This window comes from Monodelphis domestica, chromosome 4, assembly GCF_027887165.1.
Source record: "Monodelphis domestica isolate mMonDom1 chromosome 4, mMonDom1.pri, whole genome shotgun sequence".
NCBI lineage: Eukaryota > Metazoa > Chordata > Mammalia > Didelphimorphia > Didelphidae > Monodelphis > Monodelphis domestica.
The window spans coordinates 429,312,521-429,340,123 of NC_077230.1; the positions used below are offsets into that span (position 1 = coordinate 429,312,521).

Genomic DNA, 27,603 nt, shown 5'->3' on the forward strand with positions numbered 1-27,603 from the left:
CCCAATCCAGATACTCACCATAGATTATAATATTCTTGGTTGCAGTACGCGTCAAACCAGTGAATGAGTTAGATGCAGTACAGGTATAAGTGCCAGCATCACTCAGGGATGCAATAATAGAAAATGTGGCTGAGTTGCTGACTGGTTGTCCATTGTGTAACCAAGTGAATTGTGCTGCAGGGTTAGAATCAGCAACACAGCTCAAGGTAATATTTGCCCCAGTAGGGTACTCATCGGGGGAATGTACAATTGTGGCGATATCTGGGCCATCTGGAAGAAAGAGAAGGATTCCATATTGAGATTATGGCAGAAATAAGGGGGCATATCTCCTAGTCTGTAACCCATCACCAAGGACCACTGTGTCTCCCTGATCCTCCTTTGAGCTGGGAAATTCACAACTCATCTTCTACTTTTCCAGTGTGGATCTGAACTTGGAAGATCTTAGGGCTTTCTCCAGTTCAGCACCCTGGATGGCCACCCTCCACCAGAACACATGACAAGGCCAATTTGGGCTCCCTAAAGATGAAAGGGGTTGGGAGCCTCAGAGCCTAGCTCTTTAGCTCTCTGAGGAGGGATGGAATTAGCCTGGCCTCTAGGAACACACCACCAAGCTATAAGCAGGCACCATATAGGAAGAACAAATTTACTCACAGGCAACATCCAGTGTGAATGGATCACTCCTATTGCTATAAAATGGATTCCGGATTTCACACTCATATGGCCCTTTGTTATCTCTTCTTGTGAGCCTGCTGAGAGTGAGTGTCCTCCTATCTGGTGACAGCTGTATCCTGAGACCAGCTGGGGCAACTCCGTTTATGAACCACTTGTAAGCGTGAATTTGACCTGTAGCATTGCAGGTCAATGAGAAGTCTTTGGTCTCCACTGCAGTATTGTTGGAGGTGAGAATGGTAGGTTTGGACAGTGGCGCTGTGCAGAGAATAGACAGAAAATGACTGTGTTGGTTCTTTTTCTTACCTTATAACCAAATAAGTGGTTTGGAAGTGGCCTGTTTAAGACCTTGGCAAGGCAGGAGGCCAGAGACCAAAAACCTGTGATTTCAATGGCAAGGACACCCCTTTCTCTGGTGCAGATCACAACTCCTCCAGGCCTTAGGAAAAGTTCAGCTTCAGTTCCTGTGGATGACAAAGACATTCACATGGAGCCCAAGCCCCGGGTGCTCAGTCTTTCTGGGCTGAGGCAAGTAGGACTGGGGATGACAGACCCCAGACAGAAAAATCTGGGGAGATTTAATTGCATCTATCCAGGAATTCACTGAAGCACTATCACTATTAGAACAACTTGAAGAAGAACCTGAAAAGATTCAAGTTGTAACTTCTATGTGTGACATACCCACAGATATACCACAAGGGGTGTTTGCAAAATATCAAAATGATATGAGTTAGATTAAATCTATTACTCCTGTTAGGATTGAGGTCAGGGAAGGAATACCATCTAAGATACCACAATACAAATTGAGTAGAGAAGCGAGAGAAGAGATAACACCTATCATAAATAGTTTGCTTGAGCAAGGTATATTGAGACCTATGGTATCTGAATACATTTACCCAATATTAGCTATTAAAAAGAATAAGCTAAATGAAGATGGAACTCCTGCCTGGAGATTTGTGATGGATTTAAGGGCTGTGAATAATTTTATATGAAAAAAAAACACACTATAACACCATCTCCAGACAATATCACAACTCAAATACCTGCAGAGTCTAGGTGGTACACAGTGTTGGACCTGAGCAACACTTGCTTCACTATACTATTGCACCTTGATTCTCAAAATATTTTTGCTTTCCAATGGAGACAAACCCAGCTGTGCTATGCAAGATTAGTGCAAGGATGTTGCGAGTCTGCTTCAATATTTTGTCAACTGTTGCAGAGAGATCTAGCTACCATAAATTTCAAACATAGCAGATTGATAGACTATGTGGATGATTTGTTGCTAGCATCTCCTGACCCTAAAACATGTTTGGAAGATTCAAAGAAATAATTGATAGAACCTTATAAGAGGGGACATAAAGTTTCTAAAAAGAAGATTCAATGGGTCCTACCAACAGTTGAATATTTAGGATTAGTCCTGGAGGGGGACACCAGGAAAATATCTAATAAAAGGAGGGCAGACATACAGAAGCTAGGCACCCCTAGAACTAAGAAAGAACTTAAGAGCTTTTCTGGCGGTTGCTGGTTTCTCAAGGCAGTACATAGTAGGATATTCTCATATTTCCAAGTGCTTGATTGATATGACAAAGAAAGATATTAAAGAACCATTGCAATTAAATAAAGAACATTTACATGCTTTGTCACAGTTGAGAGGAGCTATTTTATCAGTTCCAATTTTGGGAATACTTGATTATATGAAAGAATTCCACTTGTATGTCCATGAAGCAAAAGGTGTTGCTTCTGGAATATTAGCACAGTATTTTGGGTTAAATCTGAGGGCTATTGCATTTTACAGTCCTATCCTTGACACGGTTGCACAAGGAATGGTTCATTGCCTCAGGAGCTTAGTAGCTACAGCTCTAATGGTCAAGAAGTCATATGATATAGTACTAGGATGTAAATTGCATGTGTATTCCGCACATCAAATTGAAAAACTGTTATGGTCGCAGAATATGCATTCATTCACCGATGCAAGAATATCCCAGTATGAAGTCATTTTGTTAGGCAATTATAACATCACAATTCATAGATATGCACCATCGAACCCAGAATCTCTGATCCCTGATTTGCCAATGGATGGAGAAGTATTGCATGATTGGGATCAGATAGTGGAACTCATGCATAGGCCAAATGAATGCCTTAAAGATACACCTCTTATGGATCCAGAAATAGAGTTATACATGGATGAATCCTCTTATGTTCATGATGGGAGAAAATTCACAGGGGCAGCAGTTGTTGACAATGACAAAACTCTTTGGCATGCATCACTGCCAAGCCATGTCGGCGCTTAGGGAGGATCATGGCCCTAGAATTAGCTAGAGGGAAAAGAGTTAATATTTTTCTGGATTCACAATATGCTTTCTCCACGGTGCATTGGTCATCATACATATGGTAAAACAGAGGGCATAAAACTTCAGCTGGGAAACCAATTGCATATCGCAATCTGATAGATCATATCATAAGTGCTGTAGACTTTCCTAAAGAGGTGGCCATAATCCATTTTAAGGCACACACTCATGGGAAGGACAGAATACCCCTAGGGAATGACTGAGCAGGCACAACATCAAAGTACGCTGCTAGGTTCGATCCTCACCATGTGCTGAATTTCTCTCTGATCAAAAGGGAGGATCTCACTGAAGCCTAGGATGGAGAAGAGATGCAGTCATGGAAAGAGCAGCTAGGTACTAAACTAATCAAGGGTGTCTGGATTGCTCAAGGGGGTAAACCTATTCTCCCTAAAAAGTTATATCAACATCTATGCACTGTAAGTCATGCAGAAGGACATTATGGAGTGCAAGGGATTCCGGATACCATAAAGAGATATTGGACAGCACCAGGAATTACAAAAAATACCATTAGAACTTGTCAGGCATGTGAAACATGCAAGAGATATAATCAAGGACATTTTAAGAGTGCTGCATTGGGAAGCAGACCACTCAGCTATATGCTTTTTCAGTGTATTCAAATTGATTATATCAACATGCCTAGAGACAAGGGATACAAATATGCATTGGTGATTATGGATAAATTGACTAGATGGGTTGAGGCATGTCCATCCAAGAAAAGTGACACTGCTACGGTAGTGAGATTTCTATTAAAGGAGATTATACCTAGACATGGCATTCCTGATACCATAGATTCGGACAAGGGGTCTCACTTTACTTCCCAGATTCTAAAAGTAATCTACAAGAATTTAGGGATTAAGTGCAATTACCATTCAGTATATCGACCCCAAGGTTCCAGGCAGGTCAAGCGTATGAACAAAGAACTGAAAACATAAATAGGCAAACTCTGTTCAGAAACACATTTAAAATGGACAGATGTTTTGCCTCTTGATTTGTTCAATATTAGAACCAGGCTTAGGACTGACCTGCATTATATCACCTTTTGAAATGCTACATGGTCAGCCACTTTGGCATGGTAGGACAGTAAGACCACCTTACTTGTCCATCTTAAGAGGGGAATGTGTTCTTCATGAATACTTAAAACAGACACAACGTAGGATTGAAGAACTAAGGAAACTGGGTTTGCTTGGGCAAAAAAATACCACTAGATTTTTCATTGCATGAGATAAAACCAGGTGATAAGGTATATGTCAAGAAACTTAATAGAGAATCTCCTACAGAATCAAGATGGATCAGACCAACTAAGGTCATAATGACAATCCCAACATCTATAAAGGTTGATCAAAGAGATCCATAGTTCCATACTTCACATGTGAAATTGCATCACACCCATAATGTTGATTAGCTCTGGGAATATAATCAATAAGCAATGACCGTCCCTACTGACAACACATGAAAGGACATGACTACTTGCCACCAGAATACAGACAAGAGAGTCCTACATATGTTAACATGATTAAGTGATAGCACCCCTGGAGCAAATGCAGCCAGTGTTGCAGCCAAAAGAATAGCATTAGAAGCCTTAGAAAAAGCCTCGATATATTTCTATACAAAGTCTCTGCCAAGAACTAAGTACAGTAAACATTCAATAAATCTTCTAGTGAAAAGTAAAAGAACAAGAATTAGCAAACTTGAAATCACTATTTTTAACAAAATCCTGAGAACCTATGCATAATGGTCACACCCATCTGTGAAAAAACATATGTAGACCTTACTTGCTTTTCACGAAGATATACATATGCAAAGCTTACCTCCATGCACGAAGAGAATACATGTAAATCTTACCTGCAGACATAAAGATTGATAAATTCTGACAAACATTCATGAAGATTTCAACTTACTTCCATGCAAATATACTTTTCACTCTTATTTGCACACACATAAAAATGTCACATGCATACATGTTTGTGGTTTGTTCGTGTGTTCTGGGTTCCTGATTGATTATTCCAGTGGATCCTGATTTGAAGACCACATCAAGACTGGAAGATGGCAACTGGCATGCAGACCAGACAGAGGACCAGAGAGTAAGAAAGATTTTATGCAAACATCGTTAAAGGACATGGTAGGACTTTGGAACTTTGGAATTTTGGAACTTTTGATCATGAGGGTATGTAAGAATGCATAATACATGTTACCTCACATATATGCACATATATGCACACATCCTACATAGAATACACTTTAGTAAGATATCTCATAGAATGGGTAAGTACAAAACATGCATAGTGGCATAACAAAAGACACATTGATACAAATTTCTGTGGAAAATTCAAAGATTTCTTTTCTGTATGAGTTTGCACAGAAATATAGTATGATGTACATATGTCAATGTGTATGGATCCTATGTACACATGTAAATTACTATTGACTAATGAGCTAACTTTATTTGAGTAATTTATTAATATTCTAACTACTAACATTAGTGACAGCCTAGTGAATTTGTTTAAGTCTTAGGAAAGAAGACATAGAAGTTCTGAAGTATAGAATTTACATTGCATTATGATTGTAGGTTAGCATTTGTTAATGATAGTAAACTTTTCTTAGTGACTGTATAGACATTAGGAATTAGGACATTTGCATATTCTTAATGTTAGTGAAATTGTTGGATTGATTTGACAAATGTTACAGGATTTGTTATGTGAAACTATATTCATGTAAATCCCTTACCTAAACCATTTTCCTATACGATTCTTAGCTTAACATCTATGTAGATAGAATAGTTAAGTTAGGATTTTTTTATCTGGGGGTGGCTAAGGGAATACTTAAGATAGCACAGGGTGAAGAATAGATAGATAGAATTAATAAGTGTAAGTATCATTGAAAAATGCAAGTTGATTTTTTTGGAGAATAAAAGGGGGGATTGTGGAAGAGGCATGAAGAAAGAGAGGATTTGCAGGACAAGCCAAGCATGCAGATCAAACTGGGGACATGATCTGCAAAATCAAGGTGAAGATTCCAAAAGGAATGTTCCCAGGAGGAGGCAGTTGGGAGCCTGGACAGAGGAGAGAAACTGGGACTTTGGGGTTCTCTCTGGGAGTGACTGACCAAGAGAGAAATCTCTTCTCTGGATTCCTGATCAAGAGAGCCTGGCTTTTCCTGACTTAGGCAGAGAGAAAGACCTTTGTGGTTTTTTGAAAGAGTCTGGACTTGAATTACTCAAGCAGAGATTATCTGACTGGAGAAGGAAGATTTAACAGTTATCTTCCATCTCTCTGGCTGTAGCCAGAGTGTCACAATTGTGACTAGACTGACATTTCCTAAACCCTTCTTAATTCTCCTTGTAGGTTAGGGACAAACTTCATCCCTCTCACCTCAATCCACATTCTGTTTGTTACCAATAAACCCTTTACCTGAGAAAAGAAGAGTAAAGAATATTTCTCTGAAATCGCATAGTTCCCCTGGGTTACTTAGAAGGTGGCTGACTAAGACCAGGGGAGTGGAAAGGGTAGCGGGAGGGCTTCAGGTGGAAGACTGGGAGGTGAAGGGTGGAGAGTAGAAAATAGTTTGATTTATTAGCCTTTAGTGATCTTTAGGCAGCTCCAGAGTAATCCCCTCTAGCAGTATCTATCTCTCTAGCCTTATCTCTCATCTATCTCCATTATAACTAGGCAACCTCAGGTGTCCCCTTGTAGCAGCTCTCTAGTCACAAGCCAGAATATCCAGTTACCACAACCAGAAATATTTACACAGATTATCTCTTATATTACAAAATGGACTGGTGGGGAGGGAAGCAGTATAAGGGATGGAGAGGGTTGGGAGGTAGTTTTAAACGACTTCAAAAAATAAGGAGGGAAATAAGAAGGGATGGGGTAGAAAGGGTAGTGAAATAAGGGTGGAAACTAGGAGGGCTGATTAAAAGTAGATTATAGAAGGAAATAGTGAACGAAGAAAATGCAGAACTACAAGTAGAAAGCAAAATGTTGGGAAATACATATCTGGTAATCATAACTCTGAATGTGAATGGAATGAACAAATCCATAAAACACAAACAAATAGTAGAGTGGATTAGAATCCAAAACCCTACCATATGCTGTCTACATGAAACACACATGAGGAAGATAGATACGCATAGGGTGAAAGTAAGAGGATGGAGCCAAATCTATTGGGCATCAACTGATAAAAAGAAGGCAGGAGTCGCAATCATGATATCTGACAAAGCCAAAGCAAAAATAAATCTAGTTAAAAGAGATAGGGAAGGTAATTACATCCAGATGAAAGGCAGTATAGACAACGAGGAAATATCAGTACTGTAAACCTCAAAATTCCTTAGACTTATAATTGTTGGAAATTTCACCATTGGGATATTTCATACTTGGAAAATTTCTTACTGATAGTCTATTGGAATGGGAACTCCATTGGCATGGGAGGTTCCTTCTCTTCCCTTCTTAAGATTACTTTAGGACAGAAAACCTTTTGCTGAACAATGGAAAGGACTTTGACCTATGCTTAAGCATAGAACAGGAATTTCTTTGAGTCTTGATTGATTTTAGAATTGATACAATGGAGATACTTGGAATAAATCTCCACCCTATTCAGTCCTAATAGGATTGAGTAAGGGCTGCAGCCTAGATCAAAATTTAATTATTCCAATCTCTACCATACTCAAGTTAACAGGATTTAGAAAGGGCTGGAACAAAGGAGTAAAGATTTAATCATTTGAAAAATATGACCTTCAACAGACATGTGCAAAAGCCAGAAACCTCTGGGCGGTCCTGGGTTAAGCGAGAGCCTCCATTGACAGGGAAATTGATGAAGAGTGATTGGTAGATGTGAGGACTGAGGGGAGGCAACTTGGATGGTGTCCTTAAAGATAGGAGGGTCTGGAGACTTGGGGGGAGGATTGAGTTTTTGGTCGGTGTGGTTCCTGGGCTCTGAGGAAGCTTGCTCTGAAGGAAGCTGAAGGTGTGGGCCTCTGAGACTGTTTCTCCATTTTGGACACGTGAGTAATAGGGACTGATCTCCTTTCTTTGCCCCAGCTATCTAAGGGCTTGGGCCTTTTGGCCCAGCCTAAACAGAAGGGGTATTTAAGCCCTATTCCCTTCTCTCCCCTTTCTCTCTCTATATATATCTCTAATTCCTTTCTTGCTCCTATTGTAATTAAACTCCAAAAAAGGCTGACGGCTGACTTGAGTTTTTCATTTAGGAATTACATAGCTGATTCCTTGGCGACCTTAAATTAATATATATCAGTCTTTTAAAGTGATTCCCTTGTAACATTGTGGCTGACCACACGGGAGTCTAAAGAATCCTCTCAATAAAACTTTTTCCTTGCCTTTTTACTATACTGTTTCACCACTTAGTCCTTTTTTTTTAACAAAAAACTTGGCTTAAAGACACAGCTGCTAGAACACGTGAGTATAAAAAACTTTTTCTCTTTTCTCCTTAAGTTAAATTGGAATCAGCAGTTTTTTCTTTTTCTTCCCTTTAATCTTAAGGGACAGCTGGGTAGCTCAGCGGATTGAGAGCCATCCCTAGAGGCAGAAGGTCCTGGGTTCAAATCGGACCTCAGATACTTCCCAGCTGTGTGACTCTGATAGACAGAAAACAGCTGTTTTTAAATCTCAGCAACAGGACTCTAAAGTCCTGGCTGGAAGAACTGTTTCTAAATATCCTTTCCCTTAAGGAACAACTTCCTGGATTAAAAAAAAAAAAACCCTGTGGAAAGTTTGTTGCTTTGCCCTGCTCCCCACGTGTTTTGTGAAATTACAAAATATACATATAAAAATGAGTACTACATTCTTTGACAATTATATGGCAGCTGAAGAAGTAGGGGCATTGAGGAATGAAGGATACCTCCAAATTTTTATATTAATAGGTACTGTCATTTTTGTACTCCTCAATACTATATTTAGAGATGAAAAAATAAAAAATATTGAGGATAAAATAAAACAAAATGAGGATAAAATAAAACAAAATGAGGATAAAATAAAACAAAATGAGGATAAAATAAAACAAAATGAGGATAAAATAGAAAATATTGAGGATAAAATAGAAAATGTTGAGGATAAAATAGAAAAAATGAGGATAAAATAGAAAATATTGAGGATAAAATAGAAAATATTGAGGATAAAATAGAAAAAGTTGAGGATACAATAGAAAAAATTGAGGATACAATAGAAAAAATTGAGGATAAAATAGGAAATATTGAGAATAAAATAGAAAAACTTGAGGATAAAATAGGAAATATTGAGAATAAAATAGGAAATATTGAGGATAAAATGGGATATATGGAAGATAAAATAGGAAAAATTGAGGAAAAAATGCAAGCCCAATTAGAAGATCTAAAATGTTTCTTACAGGATCAATGGGCAAACACCCACTCTACCAGAAACAGACCTGTTTCTGAACCTTTGAATGAGGAAATTTCCTTCCCTGAAATAGAGATGGAAAACACCTTCCCTATAGCCCAGTTAACAGACTGCTTCTCTCGTGCAGTGCAAATCTTGTCTGAATTTAATCCCCAAAACCCTTCCCCTGCAATCCCAGCTTCTCATGTTCCTTCTCCTACAGAAAACCAAATTCCAATGCAAGGGAGATCTTGTCCTCCTAGAGAAACCTGTCCTTGTCAAACTGACCCACAGGTGCAAAATTCAACTAGAGGCCTATTTCCTCTAAGAGAAGTACCTGAAATAGGACGAAATGGGGATGTGGTGACTTTAAGACATAGGATACCGTTTACTCCCCAAGAAATAAATGAATTTACACGAAATATCCCCACATATGAACAAGATCCTTTTCTAGTAACAAAAAAGATGGGAGACATATTTTTTCAATATAATCCGTCTTACAAGGACGTTGAGAGCTTACTACAGGCTTTTTTAAGTGAACGTGAAAAAAATAAAATAATTGCTCATGTCAACAAAACCCGGGGGCGTAATGCAGCACATTGGCCATCTCAGGATCCCGAATGGGACTATAATAATCCTGAGGACTATCTACAACTATACCGTTGTAGAGAGGCCATCCTCACGGCCATGAAGGAATGTGCGGACAGTACAGATAAGTGGATGGAACTGGAAAAAATTAAGCAAAAGGAAAACGAAACACCCTCCAGATTTATGGACAGAATTATCGAGTTTGGGGACAGATACTTAGATTGGGACTTAAATAAAGAGAATAGTTTAAGACAAGTTAGAAGAATCTTTGTAAATAATTCTTGCAAAGTAATTAAAAATTATTTTAAAACACAATGCCCAAGATGGTCTGATATGGACCTTGAAGAATTGTGAAAAACAGCTATATATGTTTTTAAGGGAAACGAAGAAAAGGAGAAAGAGAATAATGATGACATGGAGGAAATGAAGAAAAAAATGAGATGTGTAATAGATAGGATAACTAAATTAGAAAGTGGGCATGATAATGAACCAACGACAATTGCCCCTCTCCAGAAATCCAATTATCAATCCATTACTTGCCACTTCTGTGAGAAGAAGGGCCACAAAATGATGGAATGTAGAACCTTTCTTAAGATGTTTGGAAGGAATACACAGTTTAATAATGGTTTTAGAAATAATAACTATAGAAATTATGATAATGGTTATAGAAACCAGAATTCTAGAAATTATAATAATGACTATGGAAATAACTATAATGAATATAGAAATAAGAACTTTAGAAACCAGAATTATAGAAATAGGAATTGGGAATTTAATGACAATGCTCAAATTGAAGAAAATTTTAATGATAATACTCAACAATATATGAGAAATGGCGCTCGTCCAAAAATTACTCGAGGTACTAATGACCCTCAGAGAGGTGCCCTTCAGGGGGGTGCCCAAGGAATATCCCAAACACAATGATGGTGCCCGGGGGGGGCTGGGGCACAGGAATCAGGGAATACAACCTTTGATTTCCCAGACCCTGATGTCCTACTACCCGTTGTCCCTATCCACTGCCCTCCCCATACTAATGAACCCCATGTTACCTTAAAAGTGGGTAACACTTATTATGATTGTCTATTAGACACCGGAGCTTCCTGGTCTGTATTAAAGAGAACACCTGATTTACAATGTTATTCTATTGGCTCAGAGAATGTAATGGGAGTATCAGGAATAACCCAAAGAGTTAAAAGACTTCCTCCTAGAATGGTGTCTGTAGGAACCCTAGAGGTACAACACTCCTTCCTTTTGATGCCTGAGTCCCCTTTAAATTTGCTGGGGAGGGACCTTCTATGCAAACTCAGAGCCACAATAACCTGCTCCCCAGATGGCTCATTATCATTAGAAGTACCAGAGGAATCTTTAAATTTACTCCCTGTACTTCTCTCTGAAAACCAGGAGGCAAAAGAACCTTCCATTTTTGAAATACCTAAAGATATACCGGAGTCTCTTTGGGCCACATCTTCTTCTGATGTAGGCTTACTTAAATCTGCTGTTCCTGTGCAGATAAAAACTAAATCTAGCCCACCTCCTTCTATCCCTCAGTATCCCCTCTCAAAGGAGGCAATTGAGGGTATTACACCAGTTATTAACTCATTAATAGAACAGGGAATAATAATCCCTTGCAAATCTGAATACAACACGCCCATCCTGCCAATTAAAAAACCAAAAAAAGGACCCGATGGCAAACACATCTATAGATTCGTACAGGATCTAAGGGCAGTGAATAATCATGTTATAAAGAGTCACTCCGTAGTTTCTAACATACATACTATTATTTCATCTATTCCTAGCACAGCTACATACTTTACAGTAGTAGACTTATGTTCAGCTTTCTTTTCCATACCAATACATGAAAACTCCAGGCATATTTTTGCTTTCACTTGGAAGGGCTCACAATATACCTGGTGTCGGCTGCCACAGGGTTATGTCGAAAGTCCAAGCTTATTTGAGCAAATTTTGAGCCAAGACACAGACAATATAACATTTAAAAATAGCAAATTAATCAAATATGTAGATGATCTACTCTTGGCTTCAACAGATGCAGAAACATGTCAAGAAGATAGCAAACACCTTCTTTTGGAATTGCACAAAAGAGGACATAAAATCTCTAAGGATAAAGTTCAATGGTGTCTCCAAAAAGTAGAATATTTGGGATTCATCTTGACTGCGGGTGCTCGTTATATTTCTCCAAAACGAATTGAGAACATTCAAAAATTGAGTGCTCCTACCACTAAGAAACAGCTGAGAGCAATTTTAGGAGCAACAGGGTTTTGTAGACAATGGATTCCTTGCTATGGGGAAATCACTAAACCCCTTATAGCATTAACAAAGGATTCGGTTCCTGAACCCCTCAAATTAGAGCCTGAACACTTGTCAGCTCTAACAGATCTGAAAAAGGCTATCATGTCTGCCCCTGCTCTAGGCATCCCAGATTACAACAAGCCATTTACTTTATATGTGCATGAGCGAAGAGGAGTAGCCTCTGGTGTGTTAACTCAGACTTTGGGACCTTCTCAGCGCCCAATTGCTTATTATTCTGCCCAACTAGACCCAGTAGCAGCAGGAGCACCACCATGCCTTAGAGGAGTAGCTGCTACAGCCTTACTAGTAACAAAAACCGTTGATTTAGTATTGGGATGTCCATTAACAATAATGTGCCCACATGAGATTGAAGCATTATTGGTAAAACATAGAACACAGGCATTCTCGGATCAGAGAATTACAAGGTATGAAATAACCTTATTAAATAGTGAAAATATTACCTTGAAACGCTGTTCAACTCTTAACCCTGCCACCTTGCTTCCAGATTTACCCACTTCAGGAGAACCACTACATAACTGTGAAACATTAGTATCCATGGCAGAAAAGCCTCGAGATAATCTCTTGGACACTCCCTTAGACAATGCAGATCTGATTTTATTTACCGATGGTTCCTCTTTTATGAGGGATGGCATACGTTACACTGGAGCTGCCGTAGTCTCAGAATTTGCCACTGAATGGTCAGCTTCACTACCTTCTAACATTAGCGCTCAAGGAGCAGAACTCATAGCTCTAAAACAAGCTTGTATAATTGCCAAGGATAAAAAGGCAACAATTTATACGGATTCTAGATATGCTTTCGGCATTTGTCACTCAGTCGGGATGCTATGGCTCCAAAGAGGATTTTTAACCTCAGCTGGAAAATCCATAGCTAATGCAGAAATTATTAATGAAGTTCTTTCTGCTCTCAAACTGCCTAAAGCCCTAGCTGTAGTTCATTGCTCTGCCCATACAGGTGGCTCTGACCCTGTCTCTAGAGGAAATGACCGAGCAGATGCCGCTGCAAAACTAGCAGCCATAGAAGGACCTGGATTAATTTTAACATTAACAACCACTGATAATTTAAATTTATCACTCTCCTATAATGAAAAGGAAGTGGAAAAATGGAAACAAAAATTTAAAGCAAAACAAATTAATGGAGTATGGGTGTCACCTGAAGGAAAACCCCTGCTCCCTAGAAGTTTCTATAACCAAATTTGCCAATCTATTCATAAAAATGGTCATTTTGGCACCCAGGGCATCGTGGACTCTGTCAAGAGAGTATGGATAGCCCCTGGTATAACTACTGTAGCCTCTAAAGTATGTTCAGCCTGCCCTATTTGCCAGGCATATAACCAACATGCATATCGTGGAAAAGCCTTTGGGGGACGTCCTCTGGCTTACACACCTTTTGAACATCTACAGATAGATTTCATTACAATGCCAAAAGCTGGACGTTATAAATTTTGTCTAGTAATTGTAGATCAACTAACCAGATGGCCGGAAGCATTTCCTACGACCCGAGCCACAGCAGATTTTGTTGCAAAGATACTTTTAAAAGAAATTATCCCTCGTTTTGGCCTACCAGCACGTATTGACTCCGATAGAGGGAGTCATTTTACCGATTCTGTCTTAAATCAAATATATTCTTGCTTGGGGATAACTCCAAAATTCCATGTTCCATATCACCCCCAGAGCTCAGGCCAAGTGGAGAGGATGAATAAAGAACTTAAGACTATGATTGGCAAATTATGCACTGAGACCCATTTAAAATGGCCTGAAATTCTCCCTCTGGCCCTATTTTATCTTAGAAGCAGGCCTAGAGGAGACTTACATATTTCACCATTTGAGATGCTTTTTGGACATCCGCCTATACAGGCTAAGCCTTTCTCCCCGGCTTATACATCGCTATTAGGGGGAGATATTACTATTGCTTCCTATATACAGGAGTTACAGCACAAACTACGTGAACTTCATGAATCCGGAGCTGCAGTACAAGCTGGACCATTAGACTTTTCTCTGCATGACCTGAACCCAGGAGATAAAGTTTATATCAAGAATTTCAAGCGAACTGGAGCAACTCAGCCTTCATGGGAAGGACCATTCCAAATATTATTAACTACTCCAACATCTATAAAGATTGGAGAAAGAGACTCTTGGATTCACTGCTCACATGTGAAGAAAGCATCTTCTGCTGAGACTGATTGACTCTATCCTATCATATGAATTGTGACTCTATCTTATCATATGAATTGGAGATAATAATCCATAGACAAATGGATGTTTTTTTTTCAAGAATATATTGAATTACTGATTTTTTTTCCTTATTTTTTCTTATTTCTTTTTATTTTTTGATCAGAATATTTGATTTTTTTCTCATTTTTTTTGTACTGAAGGTACACATAATTAATATTAATATTATTTTTTTCCCTGCAGTAATACAAGTTAATATATATACTCTTGCTATAATATCAATATATGCCTAAAAGCTTTAAACTATGGGAACCTGTCATTTATTGATAAAATATTATAGGACTGTGATTAATGTTTGTGTCTGATTCCAGGAAAAGGGATAAAAACAAGGAGCACAGACTAAACCTGAATAGTGCCAATAGAGCACACTAGAAATATTAAAGTGAGACTCGAGGTTGCGACGCTTAACTTATGTTTAAGTCGTAGGACTTCCTTGTATCTACACTCTTTTTGAAGTACTCAAACAAGTAAAAAGCTTGACTATCATACTGGCTCCCTATATCCCTGAGGAAAAATCAGACAAGGGAATGACATTTCCCCATCAAAATAGAATTCTAATTCTTTTCTTCTTATATTATGGCAACTTCCTGTAGTCTTGGCTACAAATGGCTAAGTGAAATATTACTGTATTCTGTCCTACATACTTGTGGGATAGAAATTACTTTAAACTGGACCTATACAAGGCCTATTTTGAATTTTTCTTATGTTTTTCTTATGTTTTTGATTATTTTTCTATTCTTTTGACACATACACCCCCATAACTGAACATTGCATTCTGAGCTAAACTTGATATATTTTTTTTAAATACTTTCTTCAGGGGGGATTGTATTTTAATTTAAAATCTAAGAATTTTTGAATTTTTTTTGTTTGAGATTTTATTTTTATAAAAATCCAAGACTTTTGTTTAAGATTTTACTGTTATAAAAAATTTTCAAAGATTTTGATTTTGTACGAGAAAAGATCTTCAAGAAAGAAGCTTGAAACTTTTATATCCAGAGAATGAACTGTTGCAGAAAGATGCCAAAAACCTACACTTCATCAAGAAGATTAAGAATGAACTTTCGATGTGATTGATTGGACTGAACTTTTGATTGAACATTTATTGTAACATTTATGCCAAAAGGGACTGCCCCTAATTTGGCTTTCTGTCAATGCGCCTAGCAAACATTGGTTTTGCTTTCTTTTCTTTTCTATTTCCTCTCTCACTATTCTAATTTCTCCTAGAAAATTGAATATTGTATATATCTTTAGTTAGAAGTGAATTTAGAACTACAAAATGATTATATTAAATGATCAATGGGGAGACTAGTCTCCCAATGATCATCAGGGGGGATTGTAAACCTCAAAATTCCTTAGACTTATAATTGTTGGAAAATTCACCATTGGGATATTTCATACTTGGAAAATTTCTTACTGATAGTCTATTGGAATGGGAACTCCATTGGCATGGGAGGTTCCTTCTCTTCCCTTCTTAAGATTACTTTAGGACAGAAAACCTTTTGCTGAACAATGGAAAGGACTTTGACCTATGCTTAAGCATAGAACAGGAATTTCTTTGAGTCTTGATTGATTTTAGAATTGATACAATGGAGATACTTGGAATAAATCTCCACCCTATTCAGTCCTAATAGGATTGAGTAAGGGCTGCAGCCTAGATCAAAATTTAATTATTCCAATCTCTACCATACTCAAGTTAACAGGATTTAGAAAGGGCTGGAACAAAGGAGTAAAGATTTAATCATTTGAAAAATATGACCTTCAACAGACATGTGCAAAAGCCAGAAACCTCTGGGCGGTCCTGGGTTAAGCGAGAGCCTCCATTGACAGGGAAATTGATGAAGAGTGATTGGTAGATGTGAGGACTGAGGGGAGGCAACTTGGATGGTGTCCTTAAAGATAGGAGGGTCTGGAGACTTGGGGGGAGGATTGAGTTTTTGGTCGGTGTGGTTCCTGGGCTCTGAGGAAGCTTGCTCTGAAGGAAGCTGAAGGTGGGGGCCTCTGAGACTGTTTCTCCATTTTGGACACGTGAGTAATAGGGACTGATCTCCTTTCTTTGCCCCAGCTATCTAAGTGCTTGGGCCTTTTGGCCCAGCCTAAACAGAAGGGGTATTTAAGCCCTATTCCCTTCTCTCCCCTTTCTCTCTATATATATATCTCTAATTCCTTTCTTGCTCCTATTGTAATTAAACTCCAAAAAAGGCTGACGGCTGACTTGAGTTTTTCATTTAGGAATTACATAGCTGATTCCTTGGCGACCTTAAATTAATATATATCAGTCTTTTAAAGTGATTCCCTTGTAACAGTACTCAACATATATGCACCAAATGGCATAGTATCCAAATTTCTAAAGCAGAAACTAGTGGAGCTCAAGGATGAAATAGATAGGAAAACTATACTAGTGGGAGACCTGAACCTTCCTCTATCTGAACTAGATAAATCAAAACAAAAAATAAATGAGAAAGAGGTAAGAAAAGTGAATGAAATCCTAGAAAAATTATAGTTAGTAGACATGTGGAGAAAAATAAATGGGGGCAAAAAGGAATACACATTCTTTTCAGCAGCACATGATACATTCACAAAAATTGACTATGTATTAGGGCACAAAAACATTGCAAACAAGTACAAAAGAGCAGAAATAATAAATGCAACCTTCTCAGATCACAATGCAATGAAAATAATAATTAGTAAGGGTACATGGAGAGGTAAATCAAAAATTAATTGGAAATTAAACAATACGAGTCTCCAAAACTGGTTAGTCAAAGAAGAAATCATAGAAACAATTAATTTCATTGAAGAAAATGACAATGATGAGACATCCTTTCAAAACCTATGGGATGCAGCCAAAGCAGTACTCAGGGGGAAATTTATATCCTTGAGTTCATATATTAACAAATTAGGGAGGGCAGAGGTCAATGAATTGGGCATGCAAATTAAAAAAAACTAGAAAGTGAACAAATTAAAAATCCTCAGATGAAGACTAAATTAGAGATCCTAAAAATCAAAGGAGAAATTAGTAAAATTGAAAGTCAAAGAACTGTTGATTTAATAAATAAGACTAGAAGCTGATACTTTGAAAAAACAAAATACACAAAGTAATAGACCATCTAATTTAAAAAAGGAAAGAAGAAAACCAAATTGACAGCATCCAAGATGAAAAGGGAGACCTCACCTCTAATGAAGAGGAAATTAAGGCAATCATTAAAAGAATCATTATGCCCAATTATATGGCAGCAAATGTGGCAATCTAGGTGAAATGGATGAATACTTAGAAAAATATAAATTACCTAGACTAACAGAGGAAGAAATTGGTTACCTAGACAACCCCACATCAGAAAAATATTGAACAAGCCATCAAATAATTTCCTAAGTAAAATCCCCAGGTCCAGAAGGATTCACAAATGAATTCTATCAAACATTCAAAAAACAACGTATCCCAATATTATACAAACTATTTGGCAGAATAAGCAAAGAAGGAGTTCTACCAAATTCATTTTACGACACAAATATGGTACTGATCCCAAAACCAGGCAGGTCAAAAACAGAGAAAGAAACATATAGATGAATCTCGCTAATGAATATAGATGCAAAACTCTTAAATAGGATCCTAGCAAAAATACTCCATCCAGTCATCACAAGGGTTATTCACTATGACCAGGTAGGATTCATACCAGGAATGCAAGAATGGTTCAATATTAGGAAAATATGAATCTTAAAACTGCTCAGACTCTACCTTGGAACATTTGGTTAAGGCTATTCCCCATTTAAAAATGGAGGTACTTGATCAGGAATGTACTGGGAATTTTAACATTACTCCACCCATACTTAGGCATACTTTAGGGGAAGATAAAGTTGTAAAACTCCTTACTGGAACAATGAAAAAGTCCCTAATTCATACTTACAGTGAGTCCAAAACCTTAAGCTAGGTCTATTTTTAGATCTAATACAAAAAGGTACTAAGTTCCTATAAAGGTTAAATTAATCAGTAAAAGGTCAAGCAACTTACAAAAGGAAAGCATAACAAAAGAGGTGTGAAGTTTTAGTCTTCTCAGAGAAGGTGATAACAAAAGAATATGTGAATTAAGAATGGTAAGTCCTGTGGAAAGCATCTACTGTGATTAGTAGATGTGAAAATTTAGGGGAGCTGACATAAGAGAAATTTTTCTTTAAAAGGAGATGGTTCTCTCAACTAAGGAGTTAGTTGGATCTCAGACTCGTTGGAGTAGCTGGGTCTCTGAACTTAGTTGGAATCTTGCTTGGAACAAAATCTTGTGGTGAGTGGATAAAAGACTGACTTAGTTTTCTCTCTTAAAGAGAAAGGCCTAGGCCATTTGGCCTAGGCCCTAGGCCTTTTCCTACTATTTCCTCTTACTCTGTCTCTCCTTTCCCTTAATTCCTTCATTCATTTTAATTAAAATCTCTATAAAACCCAATTGACTTGGGTATTTCATATTTGGGGTTTTTCCCATGGCAACAACTTATTTTTGATATAAAATCAAGACACTAAAATTATTTCTACAGTTTTGGCAATTCACAGTCTTGAACCCACATTTTCATGGTAACAAAAACCATTCACATAACTGACCACGTTAACAAGCAAACCAATAAAAATCACATGGTTATCTCAAAAGATGCAGAAAAAGCCTTTGATAAAATACAGCACCCATTTCTATTGAAAACACTAGAAAGTATAGGATAGAAGGGCCTTTCCTAAAAATAAAAAACAGTATAGATCTAAAATCATCAGCAACATCATCTGCAATGGAGATAAACTAGAAGCATTCCCAATAAGATCAGGAGTGAAACATGGATGCCCATTATCACTTCTATTATTTAACATTATACTAGAAACACTAACAGTAGCAATTAGAGAAGGAATAGAAATTGAAGGCATTAAATTGGCAATGAGGAGACCAAGCTATCACTCTTTGCAGATGATATGATGGTCTACCTTAAGTATCCTAGAGAATCAACCAAAAACCTAGTTGAAATAATCAACAACTTTACCAAAGTTGCAGGATACAAAATAAACCCACATAAGTCATCAACATTTCTCTATATATCTCCAACACATCTCAGCAGCAAGAATTAGAAAGAGAAATACCATTTAAAATCACCTTAGACAATATAAAATACTTAGGAATCTATCTGCTGAGATAAACACAGGAACTTTATGAACACAACTAAAACACACTCTCCACACAATTAAAAATAGATCTAAACAATTGGAAAATCATTGGTTGCTCATGGGTAGGATAAGCTAACATAATCAAAATGACAATCCTGCCCAAATTAATTTACTTATTTAGCTCCATACCCAAAAAATTTTTTTACTGAGTTAGAAAAAAAACATAAAATTCATTTGGAAGAACAAAAGATCAAAGATATCCAGGGAAATCATGAAAAAAAAATGCAAAGAAAGGAGCACTTGCAGTCGTAGATCTAAAACTATATTATAAAGCAGGGGTCATCAAAACAAGTTGGTACTGGCTAAGAGACAGAAAGTAGGATCAATGGAATAGACTAGGGGTAAATGACCTCAGCAAGACAGTCTATGATAAGTCCAAAGGTCCCAGTTTTGGGGACCAAAACCCACTATTTGATAAAAACTTCTGGCAAAATTGGAAGACTGTATGGGAGAGATTAGGTTTAGATCAACATCTCACACTCTACACCAAGGTAAACTCAGAATGGGTGAATGACCTGAATATAAAGAAGGAAACTATAAGTAAATTAGGTGCACACAGAATAGTATATTTGTCAGATTTTTGGGAAAGGAAAGACTTTAAAACCAAGTAAGAGCTAGAAAAAATCACAAAATGTAAAATCAATAATTTTGATTACATCAAGTTAAAAAGTTTTTGTACAAACAAAACTTATGCATCCAAAATTATAATGGAAGCAACAAATTGGGAAAAAATCTTTATTACAAAAACCTCTGACAAAGGACTAATTACTCAAATTTATAAAGAGCTAAATCAATTGTACAAAAAATCAAGCCATTCTCCAATTGATAAATGGGCAAGGAACATGAGTAAGCATCTTCCATATGAAGAAATCAAAACTATTATTAAGCACATGAAAAAGTTTTCTATATCACTTACAATCAGAGAAATGCAAATCAAAACAACTCTGAGTTATCAACTCACACCTAGCAGATTGGCTCATATGACAGCAAAGCAAAGTAATGAATGCTGGTGGGGGTGTGGCAAAGTTGGGGCATTAATGCATTGCTGATGGAGTTGTGAATTGATCCAACCATTCTAGAGGGCAATTTGGAACTATGCCCAAAGGGCATTAAAGAACAGTCAGCAGTGATTCTGAACAACTTGGAGGAATCTACGGGAAAAAAACACTATCCACATTCAGAGGAAACACTATGGGAGTAAAAACACCCAAGAAAAACAACTGCTTGAATACATGGGATGAAGGGATATGGTTGGGGATGTAGACTCTAAATTAACATCCTTGTGCAAACAACAACATGGAAATAGGTTCTGATCAAGGACACAAGTAAGACCCAATGAAATTGCACATCAGCTATGGGAAGGGTAGGTAGAGGGGAGGGAGGGATATAAAGAGATTATTGTAACCAAAAAAAATTAAATTAATAAAAAAAGAAACGATAAACAAGGGGCAGCTGGGTAGCTCAGTGCATTGAGAACTAGGACTAGAGATGGGAGGTCCTGGGTTCAAATCTGGAAGAACTATACACAGTAACAGCAATATTGTACAAGGATCATCTGTGAAAACTTGGCTACTCTCAGTAATGTAATAATCTGGGACAATCCTGAAAGATTTATGACAGGGAATGTTATCCACTTCCAGAGAAAAAAACTATTGGAGTTTCCTTTCATATTAGTATATTTGTGGTTTTATTTTGGAATTTGGTTACGTATAAATGTGCTCTTACCACAATGTCCCAAATGGAGTGTTTTGTACAACAATAAAAATACAAAAGAAAAATTAAGGAAAAAAGAATTAGTAGAACATTAATGGTTATGATTTACCAAGCTCTTTACAGATATTATTCCATTTGATCCCAAGTCATTCAAAGAAACACTGAACAGAATGAGTTCAAAAACAGAAACTTCAGATTTCTCTGAATTAATGCAGAATGAAGTGAGTAGAACCAAGAGGGTGATTTATACAATAACTACAGTGTTCCGAAGTCAAAGAACTTTGAAAAACTTGGGACCTCTGATCAATGCAGTGGCTAACAAGGATTGCAGAAAACCCATGATAATGGGTTACTCACTTCCTACAAAAACCTACAGACTTCCTATGAAATCAGCTGCCTCACTTCAGAAATGGGATGCAGTCAGGGTGTATGTTGCAACAGATATTTTTTGAGCATCAGAATTTGTTTTCCTTGATTGTCAATGTGGCATCATAGGTGTATTTTAATCTTGAAACAATTATTAATATATCAATAGTGCAACCTATATTCTTATATACCAGATTCATGGGCAAGTAGTTCTTGATCATTGTATTTAATAGGTACTGGATTAATTCTGACCACTCTCCAAATCTACAGTCCAAAAGTCAGAAGAATTCCTGGGTAGGCTGCCACAGGGTCCTGGTTCCCCCCTTGTCAGAACAGATTCCATACCAGGTCACATGTTTGAATAAACTCCTCCTCCTTGATCTAATGGTTGTCAGTTAAGCCAATATTAACTCTTATGCCATGTTACATGATCATTAGCTACCTCCCATTCCCCATTCCTTGATCCTCCAATAAATGATTGAGGAAATATGTAGTTTACTCTTTCTCTCTCTCTACTAGAATCAGAGGAGCACACATTAAGGCTTTTTAAGCACTGTCTCTGAGTCTTTCTTCTTTTATTATATTCCCTCTTTCTCTATATCCCCTTCACCCATTTTCCCTCAGTTCCTAACTCTCTTTCTCAGGTGTCCACCTAGGAATAGATTAATTCATGGCTACAGGCAGGCACAACTCATACCTGTCCCAAAGATTTTAGTTTTCATTACTGGTAGAAAGTAGAAGGGGGACAGAAAATAGATTTTAGTTAATTGGAAAAAAAATAAATTAAGAAAAAGATCTTTTCAACCACAGGTGTCAAATACATAGCCTGCAACATTCCCAGGTCCTGCATGAACCAGGGGAAAAGGTAATTGGAAAATAGTTAACAAAAGAAAATGACAAACAGATAATTATATGATATTTTAAAATGTGAGCTTTAGGCATCCTCATGTACAGATTGAGGCGAATAAAAAATCATCCCTCCTCTAAAGTATATGCTGTTGGTGTCTGACTTCCCCAAGGTCACTTCCCCACTTCACAATTCTATCTCTCCCCGCTGCTCTCCATTCAGAACATCCCCATAGTCTAGGAGAGGAAGTTGGGATACCCCTAAGGTTTGTAACAATAAAATTGCATGAAATAAAAGGAAACTAAGGCCAGAGATGATCTCTCTATGAACCTGCTGCCCATTAGTGTGATTATGAGACTGAAGGTTTTGTCATCGATACATAGGAAAGTCAGACCAGTGAATTAATTGGGCATCATGAATTCTACTGTGGACCCAGTTACTGGAGGCTAAAGCCAATCATCCCTTTACATGGATAAGAATCAGGTTTCATAGCAGCCATACTTTCATGTGACTTTTTATGCCACAAAGAGGAAAATTATAGGTGCAATGGTGAATCTCTGTGTGTGAAAGGAGACAAAGTTTACATCCTCCTTTCCATCTCCAGAATATCCCTGCCAAACAGGATCAAGGTCAGCCCTGTTGCATGACCATAGCTTATACTCCAACCAAGAATTAAAAACATTCTGTGGGTCCATAGCACCAAGGGAAAGGGATGGAAGGAAAGATTATGGAGCAGTCATTGAACCTGCAGTCCTAGAAGTTGGGAGAAAAAGAAGGTTGTATGCTACTAGGACAGAAGAGAATAATACAATATCAATAACAAGGATGATGATGACAATTCACATGTTTTTGTGCCTAACATGTAAAAAGTACTTTCCCCACATAAAATCCTATTATATACAGAGCAAATATTATGCACTTTTCCAGATGAAGAAGCTGAGGATGTGAAAGGAGGAGACACACTTACCACACAGATAATAGACAGAGGAGGAATGATTAAATCCAAGTTTCATGATTCTGAGTAGAAGGTTCCTTCTACCACAATGCAATGTGCCATGGGACCACGGAGGCAGAATGTCACTTATGTCTATTTCTCTCCATGTCTATTTCTGCCAGGGAAAGAGAGAGCCCAACACAAAGTTGGGGGCCCAATCAAGCTACTCACCATAGATCATAAGAGTCTTGTTTGCAGTGCGCGTCAAGCCAGTAAATGAGTTAGTTGCAATACAGGTATAGTTTCCGATATCATTCAGGGATGTAATAATAGAAAATGAGGCTGAGTTGTTGACAGATTTTCCATTCTGTAACCAAGTGAATTGTGCTGGTGGGTTAGAATCAGCAACACAGCTCAAGGTAACATTTATCCCCGTTGCGAACTGATCGCTTATATGGTCAATTGTGGCAATATCTGGGCCATCTGGGGGAAAAAGAAGGATTCCATATTTAGATTATGGCAGAAAAGAAGGGCTTCTCCTAGTCTGTAACCCATCACCAGGGACCACTGTGATGCTCCTTTGAGCTGGGAAATTCACAGCTCCTCCTCTACTTTTACAGTTTGGATCTGAACTTGGAAGATCTTAGGGCTTTCTCCAGTTTAGCACCCTGGATGGCCACCCTCCACCAGAACACATGACAAGGCCAATCTGGGCTCCCTAAAGATGAAGGGTTTTGGGAAAATCAGAGCCTAGCTCTTTAGTTCTCAGAGAAGGGACTGAATTAGCCTGGCCTCTGGGAACACACCACCAGGCTATAAGCATGCAACATATAGGAAGAAGCAATATACTTACAGGCAACATCCAGTGTGAATGGATCACTCCTATTGCTATAAAATGGATTCCGGATTTCACACTCATATGGCCCTTTGTTATCTCTTCTTGTGAGCCTGCTGAGAGTGAGTGTCCTCTTATTTGGCGACAGCTGTATCCTGCTACCAGCTGGGGCAACTCCGTTTATGAACCACTGGTAAGTGTGAATTTGGCCTGTAGCCTGGCATGTCAATGAGAAGTCCTTGGTCTCCACTGCAGTAATGTTGGAGGTGACAATGGTAGGTTTGGACAGTGGCGCTGCGCAGAGAATAGACAGAAAATGACTGTGTTGGTTCTTTTTCTTACCTTATAACCAAATAAGTGGTTTGGAAGTGGCCTGTCTAAGACCTTGGCAGGCTGGAGGCCAGACACCAAGAACCTGTGATTTCAATAGCAAAGCTCCCCCCTTTCTCTGGTGCAGATCTCATCTCCTCCAGGCCTTAGGAAAAGTTCAGCTTCAGTTCCTGTGACTGACAACGACATTCGCATGGGGTCCAAGCCCCGGGTGCTCAGTCTTTCTGGGCTGAGGCAAGCAGGACTGGGGATGACAGACCCCTTCATCCAGCACCTGGGCTTGGATTTGAGGCCTTTATAGCTTGGCAGAACCACCAAGAGTTTATGATTCCTTGGCCTGGTCTTTCGGAAGCCAGTGTTCCTTACCTTGACAGCTTGATAAGGATATTGGGAGAGGTTGGTGTGGATAGACTAGGGACAGGCCACAGGGAGACTGTGCTCAGAAAGGGAAACATTACTTTAATTCTGAAGAGAAAAGAAAAGGAAAGGCAGAGAGTGGAAATAGATCAGTTAGTATCAGGAACAAAAGGAAGAGCCTCAGGCTGGGAGTCAGGTCAGACCTGGTTCAAGTCTGGAGATTTCAAACCCACAATAACATCTCTGGTGCCTAGGACATGATTTGTCCACAGGAAGTAGTGCCTACCCTTTACAGAAGATTCTGGAATTCCCTGCTTTGGCCTCTCCCTTTTCCTTAGGTGTTTCCTACCCTATAAGATAAGAATGAGAATGTTGAAGGTGATCTTCAAGCTCAGATATGGTTTTATGCTGGGAATCTAAACTAATGGGGAATAATTTTCCCAGAGTCTTCATGGCCCAAGGAGAGCCCTTTCCTTATCTCTAGTTGGAAGTAAGGCCTTGCCACTGAGAGAGATATGTATGCCAGAGCAATCTCTGGGGCACATGCATGAGGATCGTCAGGCCTCTGTCCTGGGTCATCCATGGCCAGCTGTCTTAAAAATAATTTCCAAATTGATAGTCATAAGTTAGAAATATTTCAGCTTCCTTGACCTTTCTCCTTGTTATTTTGGTAGAGCTTGCACTCTATCCCTGGGTCTCCATTGGGAAGTTTAATGTGAGGAAGAGTGAGCCTCCCATTTGTATCCAGTAAAGCCAAGTGACACTGGCCAGGACAGTGACAAATCTGAGGTCAGCTAGCTACCTTTTGTAGTGGGGGGAGAATATGAAGGAACAGTGAGCATTCTCCTGGGCATGAAGGCCATGGTAGGACTTTTTGGAAGGTGTTTTGGCAGCATCAATGGATACAGTGCCTGACATGACATAGTGACTAGTGGTAGCCTAAGTGGGAGAAAGACCTATGTTCAAATTCTGTCTCAAAATGTTACTGGCTGTGTGTCTTACTAGCAAGTCCCTATCTGTGTCTCAGTCTCCTGATCTGTTAAATGGGTAAAATAATCTCTCAGTCCTAGTGTTATTGGACCAAATGAGAACATATATAGAAGTTCTGTATAAATCCTGAAAATAGCCCAAACAACGGTTCAGAGGAAGGAAAGTACAGAGTGTGAGTCTGAGTACCAAATGTAGACTCATGCTGTCTGAGCACACAATGCATGGCCAGAAGTATCTGAAAGGCCTGATGCCCTTTTGTGAATGGCTAAGGTTTAATGACAGACCAAGAACACTCAAGGATAGTCTGTAGGCAATAGAGAGTCATGAGCAGAGAAGAGACTAGAGCACACACATATTTAATTGAAGGACCAATTGAGGGCACTAGAGATGCTTAGCCCAAAGAAGAGAAGACTTGAGTGGGAGAGGAGACGTGTCTCCATGGATGGTGGAGTTATAATGGGTTCTGTGCCCCTGCCAGGGGATGTTCAGTGGCTTACATTGATCAGGCGGGGACTATTTTCCTTTCTCTTTACAGCAACATTCAGGTACCCTTTTATCTCTTGTCTATCACAGAACAACCCTTTTTTTAACCCTTACCTTCTGCATTAGAATCAATACTATGTATTGTTTCCAGAGCAAAAGGGCCAGGCAATGGGGGTTAAGTAACTAGCTCAAGGTCACAGAGCCAAAGAGGATCCAGTTTTAATGGACTTGACTCCCTGATCATTTCTCTTCCAAAAATGATTTGGGATGCCTTGGGGAACTAACTGAGCAGGATTCCTGGCCTGACTCTGCAACAGTGCTGAGACCCATAAACAGGTCCACATCCAACACAATCCCTTCATGGGTGAGGATGGACTCCAACATTTGCCCCTCTATCATCAGATGCAAATCAGGCTGGCTCAATCATCCCTGGCCTCAGATATTCCTCTCTTGCTATTGGTCTCCTTCTGTCCACTAGGTGGAACTACCAGGTGTGACAAGGAAATCACTTTTAAAAGACTGATATATATTAATTTAAGGTCGCCAAGGAATTCAGCTATGTAATTCCTTAATGAAAACTCAAGTCAGTCTTCAACCTTTTATGGAGTTTTAATTACAAACAGGAGGAAGAAAGGAATTAGAGATAGAGAGATAGAGGGAGAGAGAAAGGGGAGAGAAGGGACTAGGGCTTGAATACCCCTTCTGTTTAGGCTGGGCCAAAAGGCCCAAGCCCTTAGATAGCTGGGGCAATGAAAGGAGATCAGTCCCTATTACTCACGTGACCAAATATGGAGAAACAGTCTCCCGGGCCCACACCTTCAGCTTCCTTCAGTGCAAGCTTCTCAGAGCACACAGCAACCACTCAGACAAACTCCTCAATCACCCCCAGTCTTCAGACCCTCCTATCCTTCAGGAAAACCCTCCAAGTTCCCTCCTCTCAGTCCTCACATCTCCCAATCACCTGTCCATCAATTTCCCTGTGCCAATGGAGGCTCTAGCTTAACCCAGGACCACCCAGAGGTCTCTGGCCTTTGCACATGTCTGTTGAAGGTCATAT

The 27,603-nt window shown here is 38.7% G+C and overlaps 1 protein-coding gene across 1 annotated transcript; it reads right to left on the bottom strand.

Moving 5' to 3' along the window:
* LOC130459019 (carcinoembryonic antigen-related cell adhesion molecule 5-like) lies at nucleotides 1-26,930 on the bottom strand. Its single transcript, XM_056826234.1, has 3 exons — nucleotides 26,849-26,930; nucleotides 23,783-24,034; nucleotides 1-927 (listed from the first exon to the last, which is right to left on the bottom strand). The coding sequence occupies exons 1-3, from the start codon at nucleotides 26,928-26,930 to the stop codon at nucleotides 644-646; spliced, it is 618 nt and encodes a 205-aa protein (XP_056682212.1). The 3' UTR covers nucleotides 1-643.
* Nucleotides 26,931-27,603: the final 673 nt, after the last annotated feature.